The following is a 25,042-nucleotide window of genomic DNA, read 5'->3' as shown; positions in this document are numbered from 1 at the left end:
GTGATGGGGAGACCAGCTCCATAGCTCCCTTCTTGTACTCACTCCCTTGACCTCATGAAGGTCCAGAGCAGACCCTGATACTGCTATCCTGGGAACAATGCCGTTAACACTTGGACCTTTTGGAGTGGGAGGCAGATGTGGGCTTGGCAGATACTCATCTGAACCATAGTAAGGACACAATGCAAAATGATATGACGTGCAATCTTTCCATTACCAATGTTAGCATTCTGTCTAAGCTCCGCTCCAGTTACCACTCACTATAAAAGAGGCTGCTTGCCCCCTCCTCACTCTCTTGCTCTCTTGTTCTCTCTTGCTCTTCCCTTGCTCTCCCCCACCCTCATTCCCTTCTCCCTTCTCTCCATGGCTGGCCATTCTTCCTCCTCTTCCTCTTTCTCCTCCTCTTCTTCCTCCTCTTTTCCTCCTCCTCTTTTTTCTCCTCTTCCTCCTCCTCCTTCTCCTCTTTCTCTTCTTCCTCCTCCTCCTCCTCTTTCTCTTCTTCCTCCTCTTCCTCTTCCTCCTTCTCCTCCTCTTCTTCCTTCTTCTTCTTCCTCTCTCTCTCTCTCTCTCTCTCTCTCTCTCTCTCTCTCTCTCTCTCTCTCTCTCTCCTTTTCTCGGCCCCTACTACCCTCTTAACTCCCCTCCCCATGCCCTGAATAAACTATTCCCTACTATACCAATGTGTGGCTGGTCCTCGGGGGAAGGGATGCCTCAACATGGGCCAGTGGAGGTACCCCCTTCCCCAAACTTCACCACACCTCCATAGAGCATATCCGCCTCTCCTTATCATTTTATTAACACATCAACCAAGACCGTGGAATTCAAGGACAAGAGAGACTCTGAGATTAACAGGTTGGCAGGGCCATGGGTGTGGATTTGTAGTTGAATGCTTTCTTGTAAAGAAATGGTGTGTTTATTGGATGGGGGCTCAGGTTACATTTGGCCATGATATGTCAGGTTAACTTTTTGGTTTTGATGGTCCTGTAGGACCTCGCGTCACCCCAGTATTCCCTAAAGTTTATCGGGTGTCAACTAGGTCTCAGTGAACCAGACTAGGAGGGTTTGCCTTTGTTTGTGTTTTGAACTTCTCCATAAATTGTGTTGAAATGAAAACAGACCATTAGACATCAGAGCAAAGGTTATGCTTTGGGGCAGTGTGTACTCTCTGTCTTTGGAGCCTGCTGGGATCTGCTCTTATTATCCCTTTAAACAAAAATTTCGACGGCATTAAAAGAATGTGCCCAGAGACAGAACATTGGAAGAAGGCTTAAACTGGTTTCTTACATAAATATAAGTTTAGACCTCTGAGTGCCCTGCAGAGTTTTAGAACCTGAAGTGGAATGTGGCAAGTTAGCATCCCCCCACCCCCCTTTCTCTCACCGTTTGCGACTGTTACGCTCAGTTCATTTTATTCCTTTATACTTAGGTAACTATTGTAATCATGGGGGAAACAGACTCTCCTTCAGAAGGCTGAAAACTGGAAAGCACTAAATATTCCAAGTCAATACTTCCACACGGCAACTAAATCATGTTTAGAGGAGGGTCCGGACAGGGTTTACCTCCAACCTGGCAACAGTGCGTAGAGGAATTCCAGGATGGGTGGGAGTGAGGCTACACACTGCTGGTCTGCTCATACCAGTTTGATATGAAGGTTTTATTCCGCTTAGGCAAAGTTTCTCTGCCGTCTTGGACAGTCCTTCCGAGATACGCCGTATTGAGATGGATGCTGTATTGATATGGATGGTCCGAGCTAGGCCAGCTGACCCAGGTGGCCATGTGAAGCTAAATGGTCCTTGTAATGTTTCATCCTGTGACGTGGATCTCATTGGCTTCAACTCGCCGTGCTAATTGCACGATCGATTGCGGGACCTCTTCATCTGGTTTAACGCTCAGCGGACAGTTTTTTTTTTTTTTTTTTTGGTTCTTTTTTTCGGAGCTGGGGACCGAACCCAGGGCCTTGCGCTTCCTAGGTAAGCGCTCTACCACTGAGCTAAATCCCCAGCCCCAGCGGACAGTTTTTACATGGGTCCTAGCTTGGGTTTTGAGAGCCTCCCCCTTTGGAAATGATGCTGCAGAGAAGGAAGTGTGGTTGTAAACATTCCTAACTGTTTGTTTCTTTCTTTCTTTTGCAGTCTCCTTAGCCCATATCACGCAACTGGTACTCAGCCACAACAAGCTAACGAGTAAGTCGACTGAATCTCTTATTTCCATTAGAGAAAGTAACGGTAAATGATCATTTGAGGAAAAAGATAAAAAATAGATAGTTTATTTGGGTGACCACTAAGATATGTGTGCTTCCCAACTCTCCTTTGAGAATTCGTTCCTGTCCTGTGTCTGCTGGGGTATTAAGTTCTGCGGCGATGGGAAGTGCCTGGCCAGTGGTCAGCGTTTCATGAGGGAATGCTGAGCTGAGTGTGGTGGGATATAACTGGAGCCCCAGCTACTCAGGAGGCTGAAGCAAGAGGATATCTTCAGCCCAGGTATTGAAGTCTAGCCAAAGGCACAATACTGGGTCTCCCTCACCCCCAACTCTCAGCGACAAAACACAACTCTATTAGAATAAAAGTCTTTGTTCTCACCCACATGTCTCCTTCCAAAGGGGAAGATTTCCCCGTTGAATGTGCTTTTTGTCTCTGCTTTATAGATGGAGAAAAACTCACAGGAATGTATAAATTGAATATATTTTTCTCATTTTTGGAGGCTGGTTGCCGGGTCCCTTCTGTAGGATTCTCTTGGGCATCAGTGCTGTTTCTGAGTGGTCCCAAGGCGGTAGAATTGATATCTGTTTAAAAGGAATATCTCGGATGAGTGATGGGCCATTTTCTTCTTGGCGTTAAGGCTTTAAAGATTTTAATGACAGGGACCCACTCTCCTTTCTCATTCCTAATTGACTGTCATCTCTTCCCACTTGCCATATTTCCTGCAGACTTGAATGATTTCCTAATCATGTGGCAAGCATTTGTTAGGGGCTTTCTGAGTCCAGTGAAGTTGAGCGGAATGTCACGTTGAGGGATTTGTGTTGTGAATTTATGTGCGCGCGCGTGCGTTGTACGGAGCCGGAGGCCATGTCACCGAGCTGTTGATTATTGAGAATTAAGAGTGGCAGTGAGGGAGAGCCCCTCGTGTGCCACAAACAGGCCGATTAGCTCGTTTTTAGGCAAGGCGCACATTGGTGAGGAAAGGCAGGGAGACATCGCTGTCCTGCTTAAGTGGCGGTGACCACGGAAGCTGAAAACGAGACCTACACGTCACGCGCAGTCTTTGTTGTAACAGCTAATGTGCAGGTTGGGCTGTTACGTCACCTGTTCTTAACACCCTAGGTGACCACCATTCCAGGTGAGAGGAGCTTTGCAATTTGTTTCGAAAGGTACACGACCACGCGGTCTCAAAATTCCTCTCGAGGCCTTCAGCAGGAATTCGCTTTGACACTCCACATGTGCAGTTTTATGAAAACGGCGTCCGATTGGTAGATCTTCTGCAGGACCGTCGGATGTGTTGATTCTTATTGATCATTCATTGATCTAGTCTGTAAAAAAGCATCCCAGTAGCTGCTGTCCGTCTCCTTTAACATCCGTGCAGACCCTGAAGTCGACGGAGCAGTCTTTTTCTCAGGTCCGTAGGATCTCAGATACGTAAGAGGGGAACCGATGTGGTAAACTGCTGCCTGTTAAACAGATTGACCGTGGAAGAAACCAAACTTGGTCGTTTCTCCCCGTTTCGCTTCTTCACCTTGCATCTGAGATACCCTTGACCTAATCCAGTGAACGTTAATTAACCTCGTCTTGGTAGATTCTCTCTCAAGCCCGTCGTCCTGTAGTGTCAGTGACACCCGATCTGTTCCACTAAGGTCAAATTAGCATCTTTTACTATTTTTTCTGGCATTTAAACGAATGGCTTAGCTTTGGTTTTTCAAGTGTTTATAGTAAACACGTCCGTTTGATGGCGGTATAAATATGCATTAATCGTTCACGGCTGAGCCCTCCCCCCTGTCACTTTTTATTCTAATGAGTGTCTTTCACTTTTCGTTGTTTAATAGGGGCTGGCTGACAAGGCTACGTTAAAACCACCGGGACCCAAAAGATAAACCCCTCAGCACTGCTTGCTTTTATCTTGTGAGCGTATTTGTGTTTTTCCGAGCATACTGCCAATTACACCGCTCTCTGACATTTCCGCTTGCCTGATTATGGAAGGAATGGCTAGCTTACTCAAACTGGGACCTTGTTTGGGGCCACACCGGTTGCTCCTGAGTTAACATCTGCTCACTATAGTATAGCACTGTGTTGACAGCCCTTTTACTTTTTTCTTTTTTTTAAAATTTATTTTCTTAATTGCATTTTTTATTTACATTTTAAATGTTATCTCCTTTCCCAGTTCCTCCTCTCTCCCATCCCCCCTTCCGCTGCGTCTATGAGGATGCTCTCCCTCCTACCCACCCACCCACTCCCGCCCCACCCCCCTGACATTCTCCTACACTGCACTGGGGAAATGAGCCTTCACAGGACCAAGGGCTTCTCCTCCTATTGATATCAGACAATGCCATCCTCTGCTACATACACAGCTGGAGCCATGGGTCCCCCTCCCACCATGTGTACTCTTTAGTTGATGGTCTAGTCCCTGGGAGCTCTGGGGGGTCTGGTTGGTTGATATTGTTGTTCTTCCTATGGGGTTGCAAACCCCTTCAGCTACTTCAGTCCTTTCTCTAACTCCTCCTTTTTAGTCCCCGTCCTCAGTCCGATGGTTAGCTGCAAGGATCTTAATCTGTATCAGTAAGGCTCAGGCAGAGCCTCTCAGGAGACAGCTGTATCAGGCTCCTGTCAGCAAGCATTTCTTGGCATCAGCGATAGTGACTGGGTTTGGTGGCTGCATATGGGATGGATCCCTAGATGGGGCAGTCTCTGGATGGCCTTTCCTTCAGTCTCTGCTCCACTCTTTGTCCCTGTATTTCCTCCCATGAGTATTTTGTTCTCCCTTCTAAGAAGGACTGAAACATCCACATTTTGGTCTTCCTTCTTCAAGCTTCATATGGTCTGTGAATTGTATCTTGGACATTCCGAGCTTTTGAGCTAATATCCACTTATCAATGAGTGCATACCATGTGTGTTTTTCTGTGATTGGGTTACCTCACTCAGGATGATATTTTCCAGTTCCATCCATTTGCCTAAGAATTTCATAAAGTCATTGTTTTTGATAGCTGAGTAATATTCCATTGTGTAGATGTATCACATTTTCTGTATCCATTCCTCTGTTGAAGGGCATCTGGTTTCTTTCCAGCTTCTGGCTATTATAAATAAGGCCGCTATCAACATAGTGGAGCATGTGTCCTTGTTATATGTAGCAGCATTTTTTGAGTATATGCCCAGGAGTGGTATAGCATTTAAACTCAGGAAGTACTCTGACCAATCTTCCAAGGAACCACCAAACTGATTTTCAGAGTGGTTGTATCAGCTTCTATTCCCACCAGTGGAGGAGTGTTCCTCCTTCTCCACACCCTCGCCAGCATCTGTTGTCACCTGAGTTTTTGATCTTAGCCATTCTGGCTGGTGTGAGGTGGAATTCAGAGTTGTTTTGATTTGCTTTTCCCTGATGACTAAGGATGTTGAACATTTCTTTTGGTGACAGCCCTATTTCTATTTTCTATTGGAGGTTTTGACCTTGACAGATCCACGTGGAGTAATATAATATGAGTGTGGTAATGAAAGTCCTAAGGTGGCCTTTGTCATCCCAAGGTCTAGTGTTTTTGTGTGTAGAATGTGTGTGTGTGTATGTATGTGTATGTGTGTGTATGTGTGTGCAGAATGTGTGTGTGTATGTGTGTGTGTGTGTGTATGTGTGTGATGTGTGTGTGTGTTCATGCACCGTGTTTCTGTGTTCGTGTGTGTGAGTACATGAACGCGTAGACACCACAGGTCAAAGCCGGGTGTCTTCCTCACATGTTCTCTGCTCTACTTTTTGTACCAGGGTTTCTCACTGAACCTGGAGCTCACCTATTTGCCTAGGCTGGCTGGGATCCACAGGCTGGGACTACAGATGCATAAACTTCCATACTGGTCTTCGTGTGGATGCCAGGGATCCAGACTGGGGTCTAAAGCTACTGCAGACAGCACTTTACCCACCAATCCATCTCCTCAGCCCAGGAATTTTATATTAACAGTTTATTTTACCTCAGGGCATTCTTCCTTTATGTAGATCTGAGTTTGACATCCTTCTAAAGACATATGTATGTATGTATGTATGTATGTATGTATGTATGTATATATGTATGTATGTATGTATGTATTTATGTATGTATTTACTGGCAATGCTGGAGGTGGAACCCAGAGCTTTGCACCTACGAGGCAAGCATTCTGCCACCGTGACATGCGTCTATGTGTCTATAAGCAGAGATCCAAGTCTTCTGTAACTGTGAAACGACAGAAATTAAAAATCTAAGGTCCCGGATATCATTGTTGGGGATTCATTTTCCTCACAAGTAAAGTGTCTAGATGTAAATGCTGATGGCGTCTGGTAACGTCGACAAGGCTATTAATGTTGGCAGTAACTTCCTCGGACATGCTCCACCTGAGGCATATTTAAGGAGGTGGCGAGGAGGAAGTTGCTCTGTTTCTTCTGTGTCTCTGCCGTGATGGGTAGGTGTGAGGCTGGACATAAGGGATTCTTTCTGGCCCAAGGGGCAGAGTTTCAGAATAAGGAAACTTTAAAAAGTTCCACCCACTTATTTATTTCTGTAGTTCTGGGTTTAAGCCGGGTCTTCATGCTTGCTAGGATACTGCTGGACCACTCCAACCTGATGTTAGCCTTTTTTCTTTTTCTTCTTAACGAGAATCATTTCTGTATCTAGTTTACCTGGGTAAACACAAGATTGCTCAGAGGAAGCAGACGGTTGATAAGGAAAGCTCGAGAGGACACATCGGGCTGAGATTAAGTGGGGAATAGATCAATAGGGTTCTCAGGGAGTAACTGGTGTACAGTCTGCCACCACCTTCTGCCTTTCTCTCCTTGTTCTCATTCCCAACACACTGGGTCTTAGCGCCCCAAAGAAACAGTGCGTGCATTATGTCTTGGAATTTGACATCTACTTCACCTGTGTAGCTGTGGGTTTGCTATGTTATTGAGCTGTGTTGTTTCGTGATACTCTAAAGCACTCGTACCTAGGGGGACGTTGGGACGGAAACCACTCTAGGAATGCATGTTCCTCAGGAGCTTCCTGGGTCCTGCCTGCTTCAGCTCGGTTTAGCTTCCTGTTATTTCTCTGGGTGTGATGGACAGGGCGCTGGGCTGGGGCTCGGGCTGTTCTTTTTTTAGTCAAAATTCACATCCTCCCTCTTCTGTGTGTGTGTGTGTGTGTGTGTGTGTGTGTGTGTGTGTGTGTGTGTGTCCAAATTACTCATTTGAGGTTGGAAATATCATCTTCTCCTTTAGTGTCCCACAAGAGTACTGAAAGCCTCTTGCCTACGAAATAAGCAGTGATGTAGTAACACCAGTCGAGACGTGGATTGGTCAGGTGACGAAGTACTGATCCCCAGCCTAGCCAAGACCTGCCTGCTGGAACGGATCCAGTAAGAAGAGAAACAGGTGTTTATCACAGTCGTCTGTCCCTGAACACCTCGGCCATGACCTTCAAAATGCCATCCTCTCGAGTGCTAGCTGAGTCCTCTTCAGCTGACTCCTTAATTTGGTCCCAAGGTTTCAGAGACATTAGCCTTCTCGCTTTGGGAGACAGTCATTTTAGGGCTTGGCCACTAGAGGTCACTGTTGAGACACACATTTGATTCTGGTAACCGCCCCCCCCACAGGTCTGGTACCTAAGATTGAAAAACAAGTTTGTGCTGTCAGAAGAAATGTTTCTGGCAGCTCTCTGGCCCGGCTTCGTACCACAGGGCATGTTGCTGGTGCCATTTACATAGTGAGGTTTTGTCACGTTTATAATAGATCTTTATCAAAAGAGGTATTTGGTTTTTCTGTCTGGTTGTTAAAACTGAAACATATATTCAGTTCCACACACCATTTTTCCCCCGCTGCTTTCTTGAGTTAGGAACAATTCTTCTTTCCCCGGTATGTCTAAACAGAAGGAAATATGCTGCTTTCTACACTGCTCTGTATTGGGTGTATTTGTAACTTTTCTATAGCAGGTCGTTCAACACACACGTCTGTGAGGTGCTAATTTACAAACAGACATTAGAATTGGGGCATATTCATTTTGCTCACATTCGTACTGACGTTTGTACTAATGAATGGCGCTGTGTGAGGAAGAATGCTGTGCGCTGTGGTATGGGGTACCTTCCACATGAGTGAGGAAAAATCTCGAGGCAATCCTTCCAACATGGAAATTTTCTTAATTTGGGAAAGCGAATTTGTATAAACATCTGCCTGAGGATACTGTAAACAGCTTAAACAAAGCATTGTACGGCCTCTGCAGGTCAAGCGCGGAGCCCCGTCAGTGTGAGCAGGAAGCACAGATCACATCTCTTGTCTTTACAGTCACCGGGCAGCCCTCTGTTTCAGGCAGTGTTCCCTAAGTGTGCGTCACTGAGTGTGAAATCACGTGATCGGATGGTTTGAACTTTTAACTGTCGTGTGGGGCTTTTCCTGAGGTATTGCCAGTAACGGCTGCAGTTTTGGGTCTTAGCTGTGGGCTGGATCTTGTCATTTAACATCTCGGAAATGGCTAGGCAGGAAATCCAAGTATCATGGGCCAAATATGGGTTTCAAAAGAGCGACCTCCCCCCAGGGACAGCTTAGATTTGAATCTGATATTATGGAGAAGAAGAAAATGCTGGGTTATTTTCTTCAGCAATTTCAACTTTCTGTTTGTTTTTTTGTTTTTTGTTTTTGTTTTTTTTTTTGTTTGTTTGTTTGTTTTTAATCAAGGGCAGTGTTCTGAGCACGTGGAGAGTTAAGACAATGCTCGTAAATTTTATGTAGATGAGTAGAATAGGTGCCATGAGTATCATTGTAAGTGAACTGGGTCGGCTAAAGATTAAAAAAAAAAAATGACAGCGTTTTGAAATGTACAGGCCCAGCTGTAAAGAAGAGAATGGGGCAGCCTTTAAAACAGAGATGAATTGAAAACCTTTCCCGTAGCCATAATAGATTGCTGGGAAGAGTGAGCGATATTAACTGTCCCAATTCACAGACATGACCTTCAGCGCTCTCCCAAGACCTTGCTGCTCCTAGGTCTGCAGATCTCCCCCTTTCATATCTTATCTGTCACCCTGCATGCAAAAGACCCCCGCTCCCGGGGCCCCGTGAAATTAAAGTGTGAGGGGTGGGATATGCAAAATAAATTCCCGTGCCGTGCATCTATCTTGTGACAATATCACAACAACTTACCGTTTGCATCTTAACAGAGCACAGATGTATTTATAACGCAGAGGCTTTGATCAATAGCTTATTTTTTTAATTTGTGCACATTTATCAGCTTGTTACGGGGCCATCGTCTGAGAGATTGGAGTTGAAAAAGTGTGCACATAGTATTTTTTTTTTTTTTGAGCCTGACAGCTGTTAATTAGACAATATCTCTCTGCTGGTCCCCGTCGTCAGGTTACCTTGAGAAATTGCCTGCAGTTGGCCGTGTGCTGTTATTTTTGGCTTTGGTAAGCAGGCATGTGAGGTCATCTCATGTGAGAGTGGTCCAGCCCCAGGCGGGGCCACAGGCCATGGGTACAATGGAAGGAGATTGTCTCCCGTGCACCTCAACCTCGGCTGACAGACCAAGTTCCTTGTGGTCTGCTCGCTGCTGGCTCTCGTGACATCTCGCCCTCAGCTGAAAGCCCATGTCCCTTTCTGTCCCTTGGCTGCTCATTCCGCCATCTAAAATGTGCCTACTTTAGTATCCTTTTTCTTGGGACCTGGTCACGTTGTCTTGAGAGACGGTGACAGGCTGTGAGGACAGTAAGGTGGGGTGGATGAGCCTGTTACCTTCCAAATCACCTTCCTGTTTCTATGGCCGGGGTAGGGGGGGTCTGATCTTGAAGAGGTTTTCTCGTTATTTACAGTTGCAATGCCTGTCAATCAGAAGTGACTTAATATAGCACAAGAAAACATGCATACAGTGTTGCCTAATGTCACAGGACCATGATGGGCCAGCCAAGGTTAAAGTGAGCACCACAGAACGCACGCATGTGCACACACACACACACACACACACACACACACACACAGAGAGAGAGAGAGAGAGAGAGAGAGAGAGAGAGAGAGAGAGAGAGAACAAAGACCGTACACAGCCTAGGACGTGCAATAGACAGGCGTATGCATTTTAAAAAGTAATTTATTAATTATTCTTAAATTATTAAGCTTTGTTGTTATTGTCTTAAGAACCGAAGCAAAACTGAGTGTAATCCTTGTGGAAGTTTGCATGGCACTTGTGATGTCAGTGGCCTTGGGTCCTGCTCTGCCCATACATCAGTTCTTTAAGGCCATGCATCTCAGGGTTGGAAACCCTAGGGCTGGAGGAAAGACAGTGACAGTGTATTCGAGGTGCAGATAGATGTGATGCTGTTTCTTAAAAAAAGTTCCCCAGGACTTTCAAAAGAGGATTTTCTAAGCGAATGAGAAACAGGCATAAAAACTATCAATAAGCACCACCCAATTTATTAGCTTGCATTTACATTTCAAAATAAGGATTTGTATGTAATCTTATAGCCCACTGCTAGTCTTCAGTGGATACATGTATATCACATATATATATATACACACACATATATATTAATTTTTAAGTAATAAAATTCTTGTGAATACTTTCCATTCCCCCGTCACTCAGTCCAGTAGGGCAACTTGTCCTGACGTGATTAATTACCAGGTGACAGATTTTTGACCTTGTATTCAGTCTGAACTCTCTTTTGTTTGTTTGTTTTTTTTTTCTGATTATTGTTTTCAGTAGCCTTTCTCCTCCCCTTGTGTTCCTTCTATTTATGCTGTTTCCATCACTGACGCTTCAGCCTCTCTGCCATCCTTCAGAGAGCCTAGGTGAACTCCCATTGTTCCCACGAAGTCCTCTTCTCCCTCAGAACGAACCAGGACTGTGTGGCATGTAAAACAGAAGGCTCCCCACAGTCCACCGGGTTGTGAAGGACAGCACCCCGTGTATGAAGTTAACCGGGAAGTAAGCAGGGCAAGAGACAGCATTCGTCACTCTGTTACGTGGAGGAGTTATACATAATGTGCTTAAATCATCGGAGTCAGAGGTTCTGAGTCTCTGCACTCCCACATCCCCTGGCAAGCTTCTCTAAGTGATTTACATGTGCCCTCTAACTGTCCCAGGCTCGGGAAACCCGGTGCTCTTTGGACCCAGCATTTCTGTAGTTCTGGATCTTGGTTTCCTTTAGACCAGGCAGAATCAGCCAGGTTAGAGGGCAAGCCTCCCAGCTTACACTGGGTGGGTTGTGTGTATCTGTCTCTGGCGTCTTCCTCACCTCCCCTATCTTCCCTGCTCATGGAACTAACCCTTTCCTCAGCCTCTAAGCATCTGCTCTGATAGGCAGAGAAGCAACCCCACGCGGCCTCTCAGGGGGAGTTCTCAGTTGTAAAGAAAGACAGAAACGTGGGCAAACTGTTCTGAGCATGAGTCCAACACTGAAGGTTGGACTTCAGTGTTGTCTGCCTCTTATTGCTGGTAACCACCCACGAACCTACATATGTTCACATACTACATCATATTAATTACACTATTACATTATAGTGTATCACATGTTAACGAAGCATACGCATCAAAGAGGCTGGGCAGCTTTTCTTATGCCCCAAACTTGTTTCCTCTGTTGATGGAAGACGTGCGTACTTTTTATTTTTGTCTCTTGTTCTTCTTGGTGCTTCCAAACTTTCGAGGTATCTTTTGTAGCAGGATGTCTGGCCCACTCTTCCCTTTCATCAGACGCTGCTTCGTCTCCCCGTCACCCAGTGCTGTTTCTTCTCCTTTGCATGTTGAAATCAAATCTCCCAAATCAAATCTATCTGCTGATGTGTGACTGAGTTAGTAGGGCAGGGGACCAGAACCACACGTGATTAGGAACGTGCTTCCTTTCTGCTAAGTTGGTACAGATTTCAGTCACCGTCCAAGTCGTGTCAGCTCCTTAGGAGTCATGTGTGGTTGTGTGCACACACTTCTAATAGCTCAAGAGCATATATTTTTGCACGTTTGGTTTCATATTCCAAAAGCCACTTTATTGCTTGTTTGCACCATTTCCTCCTAATTTTTATATAACCGATGGTTTGCTTTGCAGCTGCCTAGAGGGGGAGAACAGAATTGTGTGTCTGCAGTGATTAACTCAGTGTGTGTGTGTGTGTGTGTGTGTGTGTGTGTGTGTGTTTCATAAAACTACTTAAGCTGTAAAGTTCTAAGGAGGCCCATGAAGCGTGAGCACCCTTGGGTGATGACCACAGGCGGAATTACTGTAGTTACCTGGACGTCTAATAAGGATGTGAGGAGATGTGGCCTTTATTAAGGTAAGGGCTTAGATGCTTGGTGAATTTTTATTTTTACCTTGAGGGATATCTAGAACCTTTTCAATGAAAACTTGCCTCGGTGTTTCATAAACTTTATGTTTTTAAATAACCCGTAACTACCATAATTCACTGCTTTAATAGCTGCTTTGGAGGAAATCCCATAAAGTCTCTGAAGCTGAACATGGTGAGTTCAAACCTCGATCTCGTACAGTAATGCATAATTACTCCATTATTCACCTTGTGTTTGGGGCCAGAATGCAAAGGTAATTAATCACCATAAGTACAAACGACCTTTTTTATTTGCATATAAAATTCCCAGGAGCATGATTATGAGTACACGAGAGCTAAGATCTCTTTTTTACATGGAGTCATTGAAACGGCACCGAGGGCTAGGGTTCCGGGTTCACTGTGGGAACTGGCACATATATACGTAAGGAGTCTAGACACTGCGTCTGCTGGGATATGGGGACGGTCTCTAGTTGTGCTGGGTAAGGATTAACGGCCCTGAGACTTGACTTTCACCAGCAATGTCCTAAGTCCTATTCCAAACAGGTTCTGTGGTGTTGGCTTCATTCAGGCTACAGGAGGATGGTGGCTATCCAGTGTCTGTCCCATACAGTGCTGGTCAGAGAAATGCTACCCTTTTTCTTGAACGGTTGTATCCCTCCTGTTATATATCATGAGAAGCCTTGCTTATTTTCACATAATCCTGTTGTTGGTAGCATTTCTTTTCTTTGTCGTAGGGACAAGTTAACACAGAATTCTTCACTACTAGTCTTACTCTTTCCTCTTTCAAAGAAAGGCTGTAAAAGCCTAGAGTGTAAAGAAATAAGACCACACATTTTCATTCTTTAACGCAGCAGCCAGAATACTTATGTTTACATTTTTATTGGTTATTATTATGTGTGTGTGTGCATGGTGTGTGTGTGTTTGTGTGTGTGTCTGTGTGTATATATCTCTGTGTGTATTTGGGTATATTTCTGTGTGCATACATTTGTGTATGTCCATGTGTGTGTCTGTGTGTCTGTCATATGTGTCTCTGTGTGTATTTGTGTATGTCTCTGTGTATGCATGGTACGTGTGTGTCACTGTGTGTATGTGTGCATGGTACACCTGTGTGTTTCTGTGTATATGGTACACATGTGCGTCTCTCTGTGTATATATGTCTGTGTGCCTGTCTGTATGTATGTGTATCTCTCTCGGTGTCTGTGTGTGTCTGTGTATATATCTATGAGTGCATGTCTGTGTGTGTACCTCTCTGTCTGTCTGTCTATCTGTCTGTCCATCTCTCTCTTTCTGTGCGTGTGTGTGTGTGTGTGTGTGTTGGGATGCCCTTGCCATGGTGCTCATGGAGATCAGAGGACAACTTTGTGGAGTCATCTCTCTCCTACCTTTATGTAGGTTCCGGGAAGATCAGACTCAGCCTCTCAGATTTCTATGTGAGTGCTTTACCCTCCCAAGCGTCTTGCTGCCCCTCCAACACCTTTTTTAATGTGCTAGGGTTTTCAAAACAGTGCTGTTTGTTTTAATCTGGTTTGACCCTTCCAGGATGATATTGTTATGAGCTGTTGGGTCTGGGCTAGGTGGCACCTTGGTGTCCCTGGAAATGGACAGGAGGGAACGGTGTCAGCCTCACACCTCAGCAGGCGCGTGTACCCCCAGTGCAGGCTGCTCTTTGTTGTAAGACGGACACTGGGACACTTGCCCTGTGAGGTGGCTGCTCCAGGTCTCCCTCTTCTTGTCCTTGTGGGAATTTGCATTCTGTCAGTGACTTCCCATAAAGCTGAACCGGGGTCTTTGAAATGTAAAAGCATTGGGTTTTGTATCCCAGCCCAGCAGTCCCTGGAGCTCAAATCAGCTCTTGGTTCTTCTGTAAAAGTCATCAGAGTAGAGCTCGCACAACACTGAAGTTTGGTGGTGGGAGTGTGGGGGAAGGTCATCTCCGGATTTTATGCCCTGGCTTCCCATGAAAACCCACGTTCTGTGCTGCTCCTGACTTCCTGGCAGCGTGGGTGTTAACGCAGCACACCATCTATTAACTGCCCTTCTGGAACTATAGGAGAGCCACTGTCGGTACCATCCATATGGCTCCAGAGACCAATACACGGCTTCCTGACCCCTCCGCGGGCTGCACCCAGGCAGAGCTGCAATCCTTATGTGCTTCATGATGCCTGCTGTTCCCAGAGCCTGTCCCTCACTCCTCACAGCTTCCTTTCTTAGTTTTGGGAGCCCAAATGCTTTCGGTCAGAAAGCCTCTGGGATGGTGGCACCTGCCCCAGCCAGGCTGCCGGATGTGTGTTCAACATCCTATCTTGCTGTAGGGCGGCCCTGGTGTTGCCCTATAACACCTGACCTGTCTCTACTGGATGACACTTGCTCATGGTGAATTTGTTCCTGGGTGACATAATTCAGTGACTCCGTATGCTGTCTGTCCTACCCACCCTACTGTTTTCACCAGGAAAATCTTTGTTGAGGAAGCAGGACTTGACTGGAAATGTTGTCATGGTAGCATCCAGGTTAGGTGAATTGGTTCCAAAGGCTTGTTGTTGTTCTTGTTGTTTTGTTTTGTTTATTTCCTTTTTCTACTTTTCCTCAGTCCTCAGGCTCACTCTCCATTTGGATAAGATTGCTTATATAACCATCACTCTAATTATGTGGGATGGGCATAGGCATTGAAGAAATGATCTTGATTTCACCAAGAGTTTGAAGTAACTTACGAAACCATGAGAAATGCAGGCTCCCAAGTCTGTCCCCACACCACTGAGATAAATCTCGGTCGCCCTGCCTGTGAATACTTTCATAGGAGATTTGTACTCCATGTCTTAAAGCAGCACTGTCCAATAGAACGCTCTGTAGAGCTGGAAATGAGGAGTGTGGAAGCCACGGGCCACAGGGGCTGCTTGCCCAGCTCTTAAGGTCTGACCAATATGACCAAACACTGAAAGTAGCAATTGAGGCAACTTAGAGAATGAAAAGCTCCTCTTAACATGTGTTTCAGTGGTGTCCTAGTTGGGAAGGCATGATGGAAAGACTCCGTCCGTGATGGCAGGAACATGGTATAACTTCACAGGGCTGTGGACCAGAAAGCAGAAAGAGTGGGGGTTGAACCAGGGGCTGGGCTGTCATCTACAAGGCCTGCTCCTAGTGACTTACCAGCCACCAGGCCAAACCCTCTCAAGACTCCACAGCCTCCGTGAACAGGGCCACTAACCAGGAAGCAACTGCTCAAAGCTCGAGTCTGTGAGATCATTTGAGATCCTAATCATAACTATTTTTTTTTCTCCAGCTTGATTTAACCAGTATTAGACATCTGTTATAAATAGTGGTCACCCACTGGGCAGAACTGCTCCAGAGAAATATTTTTACTGTGTGGATAAACTCCTAAAATGTTTTAAGATTCATCATCAGCCACGGAATTACCAGTTTTACCTCACAGACCAGAATTCTCCAGGAGTGGACATAGTTCGTCTTACTGTTCCTTTGGCTGGAGCAGTTTGCTTCTTACCAGCTGATTGAATAAAATTTCTTCAGAGTCACTGTTAGGTCCTAAAGCTCCTGCCTGTTGTAAACATTAAATGGTGAGGACCTAGAGAGATAGCTCAGAGGTTAAGAGTGCTGGCCACTCTTCCAGAGGACCCAGCTTGGATTGTCAGCACCCATGTGGCCGGTCACAGCTCTGATACCAATTCTAGGGTGTCTGATGCCCGCTCTGGCCTCCATAGATACCAGGCATGCACATGATGCAGGGACATATATGCAGATAAAATACCATACACATAAAGTAAATCTTAAAAATGTGTATTGTGTGGTGATTGAATGTCCTCTAAGGAATCATTCTGTTCCTCAGAAATAGCACTAGCTACTGATTTCTTATAGTTGGAGCTCTACTCCATGATTTTTAATTGAGGCAGAGAGACAAGGTGCAGTATGAGGCTTCCCTGCCCAAGGAAGTGTTCGATAGTGGCCCGGAACTCACTTTGTAGTTCTTAAACTTGCCCTTCTCCCTCCTGTCTTGGCCTGCTGAGTGCTCTATTACAGGTGTGTAACACCATGCTGGCCCTGATGACCTTAGACTCATAAAGTGTTGTCCCTCAAAGACAAGCTAACAGGGCCTTTCAAGTCCCTCAGGGCTCCTTGTGTAACTTTGTGGATTCTTGGGAGAATATTTGCTGAGTCTGGTCAGAGTATAAGATAGACAAACCTCTAAGACAATATTCAGGTTTTGGTTTTTGTTTTCCATTGAGGAAAATTTGAAGGAAGAGACAGGGCTGTGGTGGGTTGGTGAGTCTGAAATTGTTAGGAACCCCAGAACATACTCTCAAACAGGCCCTGGGCTTAATATGTGGGCTGAAAGGTCTCCAGGGCTGGTGTGGTCTTCCCATTGTCACGGAATGTCCTTTGGGAGCCTAGGCACCCCAGAGAGCAGTCAGGGACTTTCTCTCAAATCTAACAACTGAAGTCTCAAAATTAGAGGACCTGTCACTGACAAGACAGAAAACGCTACTAAGTTCTTTGTGACAAGCAAAGTTCTACATGACTGAGCATCCTAATTGGGGACCCCAGTGTTGCATTATTTAAATCTGTTATCATTGATTTTCAGCAACCCCTCTCTTCTCAGACTCATAAAATGTTAAAAGCAGGCAGAAGAGAAAGTAAAGTGACCGCAGTCCATCTTTCTTACTTTACATTAAAGGCAAAAGAGGCCCAGAAAGGTCATCTGTTAAGTAAGGAGACACACAGTAAGGACAAGGCAGAGTCAGGAGGAGTCTGAGTCAGCCTGTGATGTGTTTGATCAGATACCTCAGTTTCTCCGCTGCTTCTGTGTGCTCAGTTCTGTGTTGTCTACAGACACAAAGCTCACACATCAGAGACTTGGCTAATAGATGGAGCAGGGTTTCCGAGTCTCGTGTGTGTGTGTGTGTGTGTGTGTGTGTGTGTGTGTGTGTGTGTGTACACGTGAGCGTTCGTGCGTGCGTGTCTGTCTGTCTGTCTGTCTGTGTGTGTATGTGTCTGTATGTCTGTGTTTGTGTCCACGTGTTCACACTCGCATGCTATGGTGCACACGTAGAGGTCAGAGGATAGCCAGTAGGAGTCATTCACTGCTTATACTACATGGATCCTCAAGGATTAAATACAAGTTGTCAGCCTTGGCAAATGCCTTTAACTGCTGAGCCATCCTGCCAGCCCCATTAATTATGTTTTCAAATGCTATCTTTTTTTTTTCTTTTTCTCTTTTTGCTGAGGTGTCCCACAGATGCCTTGGAATATTCTAGGAGAGACTTTGGGTGGGTAAAATTTCACAGCCACCAGAATAGTTGGCCTTGTCTGTGCCACATAGGCATGCGATTTATTCACCACACGCTTCGTATTGCTAACCTTTTATACTCGTCACGGTATGGTTGGGATTAGCTGGCTTTCCAAACACTGGCTCCGTTTCTCCTTTAGATTATGATAACCCTTCCTTTATAACTTGCTTTCTTTAAATAGCATAGGATGGCTCTTTATCCACAAAAAAATTTCACTATGCTGGACGGCAAGAGTAGAGAGCATCCTGCATTTGGCTAGCATGCTCTGATGCTGGTTGGAAGAATGGTCCTCTGTCCAGACAAGTCTGAATGTTACATTCTTTCTATTTTTACCATAGCCGATGGAAAGATTCCATAGTTTACAGGGAAATATTAGCTATGCATTTTTTCCCTTCCCTTTCAGTGTGGAGTCTCAACGCCACACATTCAAATGCACACCAAAGGCTGAGAGAGGCTTGGTAAATTGAATGTGGGGTTATTGTTTGTGTCCACAAAACAAAGTCCTAAATCACATTTAACATAATTGGTGGTTTTAAATTGGACTGCTTTAGCAAGGAGAGTGAAATAATCTCTCATCCTGTCAAAGAGGCGATACCTTTAGACCAGCATTTAATTGCATTGGCTGGCTGAGTTTAGGGAGGCGGCAGCAATTCTGGTCCCATTATTCTTGGTTTGTGGCTAAATTGAGATCATCATTTTCTCTTGCTTTCAGTAACTTTCTTTATTGCTCTTCAAGCTAATCAGATCACTATAGTGAGTGTAGGCTTAGTGGTGTGGTAGCTCCAGGGTGGACAAGGGGAAAGGGCTAGGTCTCCCATAAGCTGCCCTTCAGTTTGGTCCATGGAGGGAACGTGTGGCCCTGAGGGTAAAGTGTGATGGCTTTCTTGGTAATTGCTCATATAGACTGAGCACCTTTTATGTACACAAAAGCATATGTACCTAGGATATGCTTTTGCAGGCGCTCCGTGCCAGGTAGGCTCCTAGTGATTTGTATTAGTGTCCACCAGTCATCCTGGATTGACTTCCCAGATGCCACACTATTTCATAGGCTATCGCTTTCTTTATCTCAACCCACTCTGTCATGGGACCACTGCCACCTGCTCCTGGCTCTAGTACACACCAGTCTTCACCCTTGATGTCCCTCCTTTTGATGAAAGCATGGCCTTTTCATTGTCCGAAGCAGTCCCTCTTAAAAAATAGGTCATTGATCCCTGGGGTACTTCTCAGTGTTGAAAAGGGTGACTCAGAGTGAGTATTAACACTGAACCCTTCTTCGTTACTTGCTCTCTCCTGGGAGTTACCAAGTGCCTGTCTTGGAACGGCAGTTTGGATCCATGTCTCAGATGTTTGGAATTTTCGTACAGTGGTTCAAGGGTCCCTAAGTACAAACGCTCCTGGTTCTGAGCTCACACTTAGCCCAGAGGCAGCAAAGCTGGCCAGCAAAGTGCCTTTCCTGGCCTTCAGGGGCAGAAGGAGAAGAGGGAACTGGCTGACTGGGAAGGAAATGTGGCCCTGTTGCTTATACGGGTGGATCCAAGGCTACATTGTTATTCTTAGCGATCTGGAAATTTTGGGTATTACAGTTTCCATAAACCATGGGCAGGTCGCATGTGTTTGCTTATAGAAAAATTAAATAACAAGTAAGATAAATGGCAATATGTTGAAAGTATCTCTCCCTCTCCCTCTCCCTCTCTCTCTGTCTGTCTCTGTCTCTCCCTCTTCCTCTCTCTCTCTCTCTCTCCCCCACTCCCTGTCCCTGTCCCCCCACCCCCTCTCGTTGATGTGAGCTACCAACTTGGAGTGGAAAATTGTTCCTGAATGTCGTTGGGAGTTGGTTAGAGGAACCCTGGTTACCCAAATGCAGAGAGTCTTAACTCCCTTATATAAAAGGGCACAGTACATGCACACACAGAACCTATGCTCATTCTCCTGCACTTTGAATCATTGCTAGGTAAAGCATCATATCCAATATGTTGCAAATGCTCAGTAAACTGCCTCACCAAGGAAGTAATGTCACCTAGGCAGAAGAGCCATCTGTGTGAGGTCACTACACATGCACTATTTTCTGTGAGGAGTTTTGACCTTTGGTTGCTTGAGAATTCTGGATGTGATTTAATGATAAGGAAACCCAGCTTATGTCTGAATTAGATGGTCACCTTGGAGCACCATGTCACTTCCATTTGAAAGGGAAGGGGGAGTGCTGCTAGAGTTTTGTGTACCCCGAGTTCACTCAACCTTCTGTCCCCAAAGTAGAGACACCGAGGGTTGGGTATACTGTGTTCAAATGGTAGGCTATAGGTGAGACAATGCCTTGCGGGTCCCAAGTGGTTATCTACCTCTGTGAGCTGCACACTTAGGTCACAGCATGCTACAGAGTGGGCTCTTTGAATTTTTATGTAAGAATGTATTGAGCAATTGTTAATTTAACGTGTGTTCGTGCATACTCTCGCGTGTGTGTCGATCAAGGCGCATTATTCCAAAGGGTAAAATCCGAGAGGAGGATCTTCGAGTATTGTCCTGTTTCAGCTTGGGCTTTATCTGTGACTGAGTTCAATGCTAACATGGACAGGCTCCTCAGATAGGGGATTATTTAAGAAGCTTGAGTGTACCCTCCTTCACTGCGGTTAGCTGTCCTCAGCCTGCAGTTCAAGGCAACCACAAGGGAGAAAATAACTTCAGCTCTTACACTGGTGGTGTGGAAGCGTGTGCTGTGTACTGTTCCCAAGAGGCTGCTGTCAGGGTGGGGCCCATGTCTTCCTCGTTTCTTCTACTATCCCCTCTATACAGCACATACATCAGAAACAAGTCTTGCCAGGTAGTTTAATCTAACCACATAAAAGGAAGCTCTTCAACTTCCACCTGGTCAACAATTCTTTTCCCCATGAAAGTAAGTAAGCCCCCAACATGGACGTGGACAGCGCTGGAGTTTGATCTCGCTTGCGTCGGATAGGGAAGCGTGTGGCCTTTGCCCTTTGCCCTTTGAATTCACGTGCAGCATCTCCGTCCCTATAGCTGTGCCACCGAACGTAGCAGAGCTGAAGAACCTTGAGGTACTGAACTTCTTCAATAACCAGATCGAGGAACTGCCCACCCAGATCAGCAGCCTTCAGAAACTCAAACACCTGAACCTTGGGTGAGTATGGGAGGAGCTTGAGGAAATGACCTCCGGGTAATGAACTAAAGCCAAGGCATGGCGTGGGCAAGCGAGGGGAACCGTGTATGTGATCACCACGCAGGAGTAGTGGGTTTCTAACTGCCTTTAACGTGTCAGGCTTAAGAAAAGCCTTATTGTTTTAATACTTCCTTTCAGCACTCTCCACTAGCACATGCCCAGTTGGAAGCTAATTGTTGGCACAATAAGGAGTTTTTTTTCATGATATTTTGTTTCCAATAAAATGTTATGTCTGTTATGTTGGCCAAGGAAAGACTGATTTGCATAGAATTAGTTGTTCAGATAAGCTGGACTACTGTTGGCCTGTTTTGTCGGTGTATTACATAGAGATAGAAAAACTCCCTCCATCTGAGCAGTGGCCCCTCATATCACACTGTGACTTCAAGGCACTCTTCTGTGTTCTGGGGGTGGGGGACAACCCTACATTTTTACACCAAGGTGAAAAGAGGAAAGTTTATTCATCCGTGAGCAGTAACAGTACCTTGTATCTGTGTATTGCTGGCCAGTTTTCAGAGTTCTTGGGCGGGCATTTGACCCTGTCCACAGCTGTGAGGTGGAGATGGTGCGATTCTGCACTTTCCTTTCATAGATAGGCGGTCAAGCCCTTCTCAAGAGCTTGCTTCTGATTTGCTCCTGATTGCCTCTGACTTTGGTGGCTGAGTGAGGTGCAGACCTCTATTGATTTGGGTCCATCAGACCCCTGGATGGCAAGTGGAACTTTGGCTTTTGAACTCCGTCTTCCCTGTCCTAGCTGTCAGCCGAAACTGTCCACTCGTGTCTCCGTCTATGTGCAAACCAATCTATCCACTAAGTTGTAGCCACTGGATGCTGTAGTTACATTAGCAAGCTAAAAGGGTGGGAGGGTTGGGGTGTATGCTGGGTGTTTATCAGTCCTATAGGGAGTTTATGAATTCGTTATTAGTTCATTCTTTCTATGAAGGGTTTGGTTAGATGCTCTTGTTTTGAAGCTCAGTTCGGATATGAGACCAGCTTTACAAGATCAAAGAACCTGAGAGAGGAAGGAGAGTGAAAGAGAGAACATCGTTACTTCAAATTGACAATGTTTCCCCTTGCTCCTGCTATCACTGGATACCTGTCAATAAAACAGAAAGGAAAGTGTTGTGCATTTAGTTCTTGAGTTTGAAGATTATTAAGTACTGGAGAGTACTAGCAGGTACTGGACAGATAGGAGGGACCAAGTTCAAACCCCCAGAACCCATGTAAAAGCCAGGATTTTCCTTCTATACCTATAGTCTTAGCACTGGGTTTATGAAGACAGACACAGGCAGATCCTGGGAGCTTGGTGGCTAGACAGCCTAGCCAAAAAGGCAAGCATTAGGTTCAGTGAGAGAACTTGTCTAAAATAATAAGGTATAGAGTGATTAAGTAACACACAGACTTTATGTTCTTCTCTGGCCTGCACATGGGCACACACAGGTATACACATGTACATAAACTACACACACATCACACAAAAAACTCCATTAAGTCATATGGTAAATTAGTGTGCAAGATGCTAAAAATAGCTATACACTTTTACTGTTAAGACGTCCATTTATAGAATTATAAAATATATATAAATATATGTACACATGTTAGCATGTTGCATATGTATGTATATATTGTATATATATAATATATATTAGTATATTATAAGGATATTCATGCACGGTCCATATTTGGATAACATGAAATTAGGAGCATGACCTGATACATGTTAACCAGGACTTAGCCTTAGTGGTTATTATCATCTAATAAATTCACTAATTTTGTTCATTTATTTCTTGGTGATGTAAGTGCTTATTCTATGTCATTATTGCTGATAGGGGGTCAGAAATGAGTGTCGTGGTGTGAACCTTAAGACTGGGGCAGGGTACACTGTCAGTGAGCACAGTACGGTCACAGTTGTGTTGCGGCTGATGAAACTGTGACGAATGAGAGACAGGAAAAGCATTCGCCAGTAGACGTGGTTCTTGGGAGGCTTTAAAAAGGCCAAGTGCTGTGGCCCGAGCAACGCATGGGAATGAGTTACTCAGACAACCAGAAGCCATCTCGGGCTGGGAGAGGGACACGTGTCAGAGCTCAGAGCAGTGCACATTCTGGGGCGTCGTGACAGCTCATTGGTACAATTCAGTGGAAAGGCGGGCCTGTTGAGGTGCGAAAGTTAGCCAGACACTTGGGAATGGCTACTGCACACCTAATGGGTGCTTGCTGAGTGCCAGCTTGCTACCAGGAGTCATTCTAGGTCGTGGTCATCTCACTGTCATAGAGCTCACGCTACAGTTGGGACACTCCTGGCACATAAACAGGTGTCAGTGATGGCGGGGAGTCAGGAGTGCTCCCCTGATTTACATAGTAAGGCTCTGGTTACAGATCTTTTATTTTGGGCAATATTTTTTATTGGATAGTTTATGTATTTACATTTCAAGTATTATCCCCTTTCCCAGTCTGCCCCCTCTCATACCCCCACCCCCTGCTTCTATGAGGGCTCTCCCCCTTCAACCTTCCCTCACCACTTCAACACCCTGGCATTCCCCTACACTGGGAAACCAAGCCTTTACAGGACCAAGGGCTTCTCCTCCCACTGATGCCCGACAAGGCCATCCTCTGCTCCACATGCACCTGGAGCCCTGGGTACCCCCCATTTTCAGCTCCTTCAGTCCCTTCTCTAACTCCTCCATTGCAGTCCCCGTGCTGAGTCTGATGGTTGACTGCAACCAAATCTTATCTGCAGGAATTTGTCGGGCAGAGTGGTGGGTGTGAAGTGAGAGCAGTTTTGTCCGAAAGCTCAGTGGGAGGAGGGTCAATGGGGGTTGAGATAAAGGGCAAGAAGCTGGTGGGAAAGCCACCTTTGTGTCCAATCAGTGGATCAGTGGTAGTGGAGCAAGGGGAGGAGTTAATTTGAAAACTATGTAGGAGGAAAATTGCCAGTTACGGACAGGAGGGGATCCTATCTAGATCCCTGTGTTGGGCAGCTACCGTGGAATGGGGGCTGGAGACATTTTTGGGAAGAGCATAAGCTCAGGCTTGGTTTAGTTGGCCCAGGGCTATCTTAGGGTAAACTTGGTGAGCATGCGTACTGGTTACGTCCTTGCCCTTCCGGAACTGCTTTTATTTTCAGCTCTAAGTTTATTGATTATGTGAAACACCTTTCAGTGTTTGATTGCAAAGCTCCTTAGACCTTGTCATCTCCACGAAACTTTTAGTTGTTTTGGGAAAGGAATGAAGATGGGTTTCAACAAAGGAGTCTCTGCTCTCGGGGTCTCATGGAGCTTTATCTGTGCACATGAGGGCAAGCGGAAGCCAGGCTGGAGAGGACTGCTTAGCTGTAAGCAGGCCAAATGAGAGTGTGCACTTGGGAGACCATTAAGCACTGGGGTTAGGTCACCCTCCAAAGGATACACCCACCGGTCTTTGAATTACGCAGTACCTGCCATTGGTTACGATGATTGTGAGACAAGGATGAGCCTTAGGCAAGCTGCAATTAGAGAAAGTTTTGATCTGTTCTTAATTTGTGTACATTGTGTATTTTATAAGAAATGGGTGTTCTGAGCTGCCAAGGCAATAATTTGGGGGCTAATCTCACTGTAGAGGACACACACAACTGCTGCGGACTGTAAGCACTTGGTAGTTAGTAACTAGGTGTGCTTCGCAGACTGGCTTCACAGGAGTGCTGACGTATCCTCTCGTACAGGTGAGTCGTCTGGGAGGCTCTTTTGCCTTGCATAAAGCTGGCCAGGGACTCCCTCTCCTCGACACTTGCAAATCCACTTTTCTCCTGGTTTCCTTTCTGCTCAGTCATGCTGGATTGGTAGAGATTGTCGTCAGCACTATATCTGTTATTAGAATGATCAAGAGTTGGATTGATTTTCAGTGTCACAGTCTCTCCTCCCTCTCAGTGTTTGTCAGCTTACTCTGAAGTTGCTTATATAGTGTTTAAACTGACCTTTAAGCCTTTAAGTACTCTCAAAGGGAGTCTCAATAAGAGAAATAAAGGTCTTGAAGGATGAAAGATATTATCAAAAATTCTTATATATATATATATATATATATATGCAATTTGCTTCTGTTGTCATGATAAAATGCTAGCAAAAAGTAACTTTGGAGAAGAAAGGATATGTTTGGCCCA

The 25,042-nt window shown here is 45.4% G+C and overlaps 1 protein-coding gene across 9 annotated transcripts in view; it reads left to right on the top strand.

Moving 5' to 3' along the window:
* Window positions 1-25,042, top strand: part of Rsu1 (Ras suppressor protein 1) — a 248,280-nt gene that overhangs the window by 27,540 nt on the left and 195,698 nt on the right. For all 9 annotated transcript variants that reach the window (XR_005495332.2, XR_010058931.1, XM_063276734.1 and 6 more), the window contains exons 3-4: window positions 2,130-2,180; window positions 20,754-20,874. Coding sequence is in view for 7 of the 9 variants with exons in the window: in XM_063276734.1 (XP_063132804.1) it covers window positions 2,130-2,180; window positions 20,754-20,874 (172 nt within the window). In the remaining 2 variants the exon portion in view is untranslated. The remainder of the gene's footprint in view (window positions 1-2,129; window positions 2,181-20,753; window positions 20,875-25,042) is intronic.

Source organism: Rattus norvegicus, chromosome 17, assembly GCF_036323735.1.
Source record: "Rattus norvegicus strain BN/NHsdMcwi chromosome 17, GRCr8, whole genome shotgun sequence".
NCBI classification, from domain to species: Eukaryota; Metazoa; Chordata; class Mammalia; order Rodentia; family Muridae; genus Rattus; species Rattus norvegicus.
This window is presented reverse-complemented; position numbering and strand designations above follow the sequence as displayed.